Source organism: Nannospalax galili, unplaced genomic scaffold (genome assembly GCF_000622305.1).
Source record: "Nannospalax galili isolate Female #2095 unplaced genomic scaffold, S.galili_v1.0 scaffold68, whole genome shotgun sequence".
Taxonomy (NCBI): Eukaryota; Metazoa; Chordata; class Mammalia; order Rodentia; family Spalacidae; genus Nannospalax; species Nannospalax galili.
This window is the reverse complement of record NW_008358189.1, coordinates 382,628-390,004: the sequence shown is the minus strand read 5'-3', so window position 1 is coordinate 390,004 and position 7,377 is coordinate 382,628. Positions and strand designations below refer to the sequence as shown.

At 60.8% G+C, this 7,377-nt stretch overlaps 1 protein-coding gene across 1 annotated transcript; it reads right to left on the bottom strand.

Annotated features, from left to right (window-relative positions):
• Window positions 1–3,434: 3,434 nt before the first annotated feature.
• Window positions 3,435–7,136, bottom strand: Zbtb42 (zinc finger and BTB domain containing 42). The gene has a single exon (XM_008856361.3). The coding sequence runs from the start codon at window positions 6,856–6,858 to the stop codon at window positions 5,602–5,604; it is 1,257 nt and encodes a 418-aa protein (XP_008854583.1). The 5' UTR covers window positions 6,859–7,136; the 3' UTR covers window positions 3,435–5,601.
• Between the last annotated feature and the right edge of the window lie 241 nt (window positions 7,137–7,377).

Below are 7,377 nucleotides of genomic sequence, written 5' to 3'. Positions count from 1 at the left end.
GTTGGGGGTGTTGTTGGTAGTGTGGGGGTGATGGAGGTAGTGGTGGGGTGGGGGTGATGGTGGTAGTGGTGATGGTGGTAGTGGTGGGGGTGATGGAGGTAGTGGTGGAGGTAATGGTGGTAGTGGTGGGGGTGATGGTGGTAGTGGTGGTGGTGATGGTGGTAGTGGTGGGGGTGATGGTGGTAGTGGTGGGGGGGATGGAGGTAGTGGTGGGGGTGATGGAGGTAGTGGTGGGGTGATGGTGGTAGTGGTGGGGGTGAGGGAGGTAGTGGTGGGGGTGATGGTGGTAGTGGTGGGGGGGATGGAGGTAGTGGTGGGGGTGATGGAGGTAGTGGTGGGGTGATGGTGGTAGTGGTGGGGGTGAGGGAGGTAGTGGTGGGGGTGATGGTGGTAGTGGTGGGGGGGATGGAGGTAGTGGTGGGGGTGATGGAGGTAGTGGTGGGGTGATGGTGGTAGTGGTGGGGGTGAGGGAGGTAGTGGTGGGGGTGATGGTGGTAGTGGTGGGGGGGATGGAGGTAGTGGTGGGGGTGATGGAGGTAGTGGTGGGGTGATGGTGGTAGTGGTGGGGGTGAGGGAGGTAGTGGTGGGGGTGATGGTGGTAGTGGTGGGGGGGATGGAGGTAGTGGTGGGGGTGATGGAGGTAGTGGTGGGGTGATGGTGGTAGTGGTGGGGGTGAGGGAGGTAGTGGTGGGGGTGATGGTGGTAGTGGTGGGGGGGATGGAGGTAGTGGTGGGGGTGATGGAGGTAGTGGTGGGGTGATGGTGGTAGTGGTGGGGGTGAGGGAGGTAGTGGTGGGGGTGATGGTGGTAGTGGTGGGGGGGATGGAGGTAGTGGTGGGGGTGATGGAGGTAGTGGTGGGGTGATGGTGGTAGTGGTGGGGGTGAGGGAGGTAGTGGTGGGGGTGATGGTGGTAGTGGTGGGGGGGATGGAGGTAGTGGTGGGGGTGATGGAGGTAGTGGTGGGGTGATGGTGGTAGTGGTGGGGGTGAGGGAGGTAGTGGTGGGGGTGATGGTGGTAGTGGTGGGGGGGATGGAGGTAGTGGTGGGGGTGATGGAGGTAGTGGTGGGGTGATGGTGGTAGTGGTGGGGGTGAGGGAGGTAGTGGTGGGGGTGATGGTGGTAGTGGTGGGGGGGATGGAGGTAGTGGTGGGGGTGATGGAGGTAGTGGTGGGGTGATGGTGGTAGTGGTGGGGGTGAGGGAGGTAGTGGTGGGGGTGATGGTGGTAGTGGTGGGGGGGATGGAGGTAGTGGTGGGGGTGATGGAGGTAGTGGTGGGGTGATGGTGGTAGTGGTGGGGGTGAGGGAGGTAGTGGTGGGGGTGATGGTGGTAGTGGTGGGGGGGATGGAGGTAGTGGTGGGGGTGATGGAGGTAGTGGTGGGGTGATGGTGGTAGTGGTGGGGGTGAGGGAGGTAGTGGTGGGGGTGATGGTGGTAGTGGTGGGGGGGATGGAGGTAGTGGTGGGGGTGATGGTGGTAGTGGTGGGGGTGATGGTGGTGGTGGAGGTAGTGGTGGAGGTGATGGTAGTGGTAAGGTGATGGTGGTAGTGATGGGGTGATGGAGGTGATGGTGGTGGTGGCTGTAGATTGTAGAGACAGTGGCAGATGTAGAGGTGATGGTGGAGTGATAGAGGTTGTGGTGGTAATGGCAGTAGTGGTGGGTGGTAGTAGAGATGGTAAAGGTGAAGACAGTGATGGAGGTGATGATGGTATTGGTGGAGGTAGTTGAAGTGATGTGGTAGATATAGTGGGGGTGATGGTGACAGTGAGCACGCAGGCTGGGCTGTCTGGAGATGAGACTGTGGTGGGGAAGAGAAGTGATAGACCAGAGAGGCCTGGTGCTCATGGCTGCTTGTGAAGGTCAAGGGTACAGTCATACCTGCACCGTTTGTCCAGGGTTCCTTAGGAGCATCTGTAGAAACACCCTGTGCTATTTATGAATATTCGAGGGGGATAGAACCAAGTGGACGCTGGACAGCTCAGTGTCTCTGCAGCATGGGCTGGGCAGTGGGGGAAGGCAGTAGCCGGCCCCTGCTTCACACCTGTTCCTCAGAGTCTCATCCGTGCCCTCCACTGTGGGTCATCTTGGCAGCCCCCACGGCCCCGTCTTCTCACATGACCTCTCATTCCTTGTACCTCTGCTCTGGGCCAGCCTCACTCTGTGGTCTACTTTTTTTCTGGGAGGTCGTCGTGCCTGGGGAGACATCTGGTACATGTCTGCACACCTCTAGCCTTGTGCTCGCTGCCCTGAGGAGCACCAGTGCCCTGGAGGGCCCAGGTCTCTGGGAAGCTGCGGCCTGTACTATGGCTCACAGCTGAGGCTTCCAGTGCTGTGGGAGGCAGGCAGGTCCCAGGTGCCTGCCATGCACTGGCTAAACTGTGAGCCACTGCCAAGCCCTTCTCCATGACTCAGTTTACCATCTGGGCAAGAGGTCAGATGGACTGCCTCTAGGGAGGGTGCCAAGAGGCCTGTGCTGCCCAGGAATGGGGCTGGCAGCATAGTCAAACCCAGTTTGGCAGAGCTGAGTGGGCCAGAGGAACCCCAGGAAGTCTCCTCTCCCAGGGTACAAGACCCCGTCCTCTCCTCCCCATTGGCATGGCAACAGCTGCTTCTCCTCCCAGATGGAAGGCTTGGGCTGAGTCATGGGCCCAACTGGGAACATGACAGGACCTCCTGTGGGACAGTGGCTCCCATCCAGTCTTGGTGGGAGGCAGGGGAAGGCTAGGCACCTCCTCCCAGGACTTGCATCTGGGGCCAGAACTGGGAAAGCCGCAGGAGTTGGCCCAGGAAGTAGCAAGCCCTTCCTGTACCAGCTCAGCCTGACCTTGTGGCCCCTGGGACAAGCACAGCCCCCACCCTGCCTGCCCTGGAGCTTGGCCTGGGCAAGACAAAGCTGATGGTACACACCAAGGCCAATCTGCTCTACCTGCCCCAGGGCCTGGTAAGAAAGCAGCCAGTCTCTGGAGGGGCCCATCTATACCCATACTTAACGCCCAGCACAGGGAGGGGAAGTGGAGCTGGCATAGTCTTCAAACCATCAGCCTGGAGCCCAGCCATCCACTAGAGGGCCCAGAGGGAATACAGGGAGACAGGAAGGCCGTCAGCCCAGCTCCTCCATGGAGGAGGTGTGAATGGGACAGTAAGAGCAAAGTGGGGGCAGGCGAAGGTTTGCCGATGGAAGACCTGGAGGAGGCCGAAGACCTTGACCACAGGTCCAGGACTCTGCCCCTTCCTCATGTTACCCCGCCTCCCTGGAACCCCCTTTCACAAACTCTAGCAGTGAGGGTAAACCTGGAGAGAGGTGTCACTTGTCACCAGCCCTGACCTAGGGGCATGAACACTTGGTGGTATCTGAGACAGAGTTCCTAGATTGCCCACCCCCTCCCAGCCCAGCAGTGCCCGCCCTTCCTGTCCCCAAGAATAACCATGGCCATGTCCACCTGTGGTGGCTTTATTACACTGCCATCGTGACGCCAGGACGTGTGAAATTGGAAGACAGCACCCCTTTCAAGGAGTGGCACAGGCTGACCGCAAGCAGGGCTGTGCAAACAAAGGTCTAAGCCAAACCTCAGTGGGAAGAACTGTCTTCTAGAGTCACTTCCCAGGGGCCACTCGAGGGGCAGAGAGCAGTGAGACCAGAGGTGGGGCAGTGGCTGGGGTGGCCCTGGGGACCCCACAGAGCAAGCTGCACCTGGACCTGTCTCCACACACTCTCCCGTCCATGCTTGCCACACAAGTAGTGTGTCAGACATATACACACATTTCAACTGAACCGTGCCAGTTATAAACTTACAGTGGGTCACTTCTCTTTGTTAACTTCACAGTAACTGTACACTGAAGACAGTGAGTCCAGTGTTGACAACTCAGGGCAGACTTCCTGCCCCCAGAAAAGTACTCAGGGAAAACCAACACAGCAGTGCTATGCCTGCTTACCTGTAGTTTCTCTCTCTAGGCGTGTGCACACACACACACACACGCACACGCACACAGGAACGAACTCCAGGTGACAGACCACATGGTATGCATCACAGGGTCCTGCTGGCCCTTCCAGAGGTGGAGATCTAGAGCCAGACATCAGAAGGCACTTTCCCTGTTCCCCACTATCTGGACTGCAGCCTGTCCGGGGCCTCCAGTCTTGGAGCACCACTGAGAGGTACCAGTCACCCATGAGAGCCATGGACATACCAGGAAAGCTCAGAAATCATGGGGAGATGAATAACAGACCTGTCCATCATTGGGAAGACCAACTGTCACTTCAGTCCAGATTAAGCAGACGAATAAATACGACATCAAGTGTTAGAAGACAATAACTTAGACTCAGTCCAACTCTGTTCTCTGGGCTACTTGCAATCAGCAGAGACAGCCCAGGTGGTGGTGGTGGTGGTGGGAGAAGCCAGGTGTCCAGGTAGCTCTGCTACCTGCTGACACAGGCTAAGGCCACCCCTACCCCACCCCCCTCTTCCTGAAACCATTAAAGTTCTAGCAGCAAGACTTGCTTGTGGAACCGGTGGGCAAAGCAAGGTGACCCACAGCAACTGCAAAGGCAGAGGGTGTAGTCCTTCACCTTCCCAGGGTGCCAGCCTTCCAGGGCTGTGGATGGAGGGGGTGCCTGCCTCCCCCTTTCCCCTGCAACAGCTGCTCCCACCCATGACCCACCACAGGAGATGGCATTGCAAACATTACTCCGGTTAAGCAGGGCAGCCTCTGGCCCTGTACTTGGCATCTGGGAATGACTACAGCTCCAGGGAGACCCTTAGCAAGCAGGAGAGTGACCCCCAGGGCCAGACCCACAGGAGCACAGCAGCAGCCTCCAACGTGCAGAGCCTGGCTTATGGCAGGGGCTGCCATTCCCAGCCATGTGACCCCAGCAGGGGACCGCTCAGAAGATCCTCGCCCAGCAGCAGACAGATGTGGCCTTGGGAGGCTCCCTCTTGATCTAAAGAGAACCCATTTCCAAATTCCCACTTCCTCTGTCCAAAGTTACATTTACATTTCCTCCCAGTGACAGTCACTCTAGGGCCACCCAGCTTTTGCCACCCCCCTCATGCTGCCCCAAGGTGCCCTCTGGGGCTGTGCCCCCTGCAAGGCCAGTAGTGTCTCCATGGTCCCTGCTGGTTTTTCTTGTGCCCCAGGCCTTCCCAGCAGGGGCTCCTGCTGCCACTCACCAAGTGGCCTGTTAACTTGGTGCACGCTGTCGGGCACTCATACTAATGACTCTTGAGGAGGGAGTCATTCTATCATGGCAGGAGGTCCACAAGGACACCCTCAAGCATCCCAGCAGGGTGGTCAGGGACGTCCCAGGGCAGAGGACAACTGTGCCACCTCACACTGAGGAGCCAATGAATGGGTAGGTCAGACACTCCCAGAACCTTGCTGGAGGGGACACTGGGCAGGGCACTCTTGGGTTCGTGAGTAAGGTGGAGGGTGGGAGGCAGGGGAAAGCAACCTATGTCGGAAGCAGCAGCATCCACCGGGCTGGGCAGGTGGAGCCTTCTAAGTTGGGGGTGGGGCTTCCACTGGCTAGGCTACTTCCTCTGTCCCAGAGTCCCACCTGGGAGGCCCTGCCCCTTCCCTACCTCTACCCTGGGGATACAGAGAAATACATCACACCAGCAAGGACTTGACCAGGCCATAGTGGAACTTGCGGACATGGCGATACAGGTCACCAGACTGTGTGAATCGGCGCTCGCACCATCGGCAGGCGTGCGGCTTCTCCCGGGTGTGGACCACAGCGTGCCGGCTTAAGTTGTGTGAATACTGGAAGCTCTTGCCACACTGCACACACGTATAAGGCTTCTCCCCAGAGTGTGTCCGCTCATGCCTCTTCAGTGTGTACGTACAGGAGAACGTCTTGCTGCAGAGTGGGCATGTGGGCACAGCCCCCTCAGGGGAAAGCCGGGCCCTGCTGCTGTCCCGCTCTCGGAAGTGGGCGCTGAGATGCAGCTGCAGTGCATGGGTGCTAGGGAACAGCTTGCAGCACAGTGGGCAGATGCAGAGGTGCCTGCTGGGACCCAGCTCCTCGGTGTGCGCCACTGGCTCTGCATCCAGCCCAAGTTGCTGTCTTCCTCGAATGGGCAATGGCTCCACCCCCACTGCCAGGCCTTGGGCTGCAGGAACACAGGCTCGGGCTGGCGAGCTGTTGCGGCTCCCGGGGCTACTGCTGTCCTGTTCAGACAGCGAGTCCTGTTCAGCCTTCACCAGTGGCTGGGCCCCTTGCTGCATCCAGCTGCAGAGGGGTCTCTGGAGGATGCAAGGTGGGTGGACCTGCTCCGGTCTTGGGCCAGGCTTCAGTGACAGGTCCAGGGCCCCATCTAGCTGTCCTGGGACCTGCCAAGGAGGAGTCCCAAATGCTGGCAGTGAGAGGGCAGCCTTGACCCCTAGAGACGGGGGCTTAGCCTTGTGTGCAGCTGGGCAGAGGTCAGGGGACCAGGAAGGCAAGGGGTGTGGTGGCTGACCAGGCGGCTCTGCCCCCAGGGCGTTAGTCTCCAGATCCGAGTCCTTCTCCCTCAGCCTGCCCTTGCAGACCTTGACGATGTCGTACATGTGCAGGTAGCTGGCTGCAGCCAGGACGTCTTCGACAGGCAGGCTGCGCAGGTCCAGGCGGCCCTCGTACATGAAGTCCAGCAGGCGGCTGAAGGCGGGCGCCGTGACGATGTCGCCGTTGAGACGCACCGTGTCGCGGCTGCCCGCGGGCCGGTCCCTGTAGAACAGATGGAAGTAGACGCTGCACGCGGCCAGCACGGCGCGGTGCGCAGGGAAGCGCGCGTCGCCCACCAGCACCGTGCAGTCGCACAGGAAGCCCAGTTCGCGCTGCTGCCTCAGGCGGCCCAGCAGCCGCCCGCCGTGCTCCGGGAACTCCATGCCGCCGCCGTCATCACCTGGGCACAAACGGGACGCCCGTCAGACGCCTGGGGCTGCCGCGGCCACCGGTCGCCCCGACGCGCCCTTCCCGGCTGCAGGCAGCGCGCGCAAAGGGCGGCGCGGGAGGGACGGGCGCAACCCTCCACCCGGAGCCGCCCGGGCACCTGCCCCGAGCAGGAAAAACTCGATCGAAAGTAAACAGAAGCCGCTTGGCCGCCGGGGCGGGGCTCGGGGCGCGGCAGAGGGGTAGAGCCGCGCAGACACACGCTGGCCCGGCGCGCGCCCTTCCCGGCTGCAGGCAGCGCGCGCAAAGGGCGGCGCGGGAGGGACGGGCGCAACCCTCCACCCGGAGCCGCCCGGGCACCTGCCCCGAGCAGGAAAAACTCGATCGAAAGTAAACAGAAGCCGCTTGGCCGCCGGGGCGGGGCTCGGGGCGCGGCAGAGGGGTAGAGCCGCGCAGACACACGCTGGCCCGGCGCGCGCCCCGACTTCAGCCTGCACCCGCCCGCCGCGCCCCCC

Coding starts and splice junctions, on each gene's coding strand:
- Zbtb42 (XM_008856361.3), bottom strand. CDS start 6,858: ATGGAGTTCCCGGAGCACGGCGGGCGGCTGCTGGGCCGCCTGAGGCAG.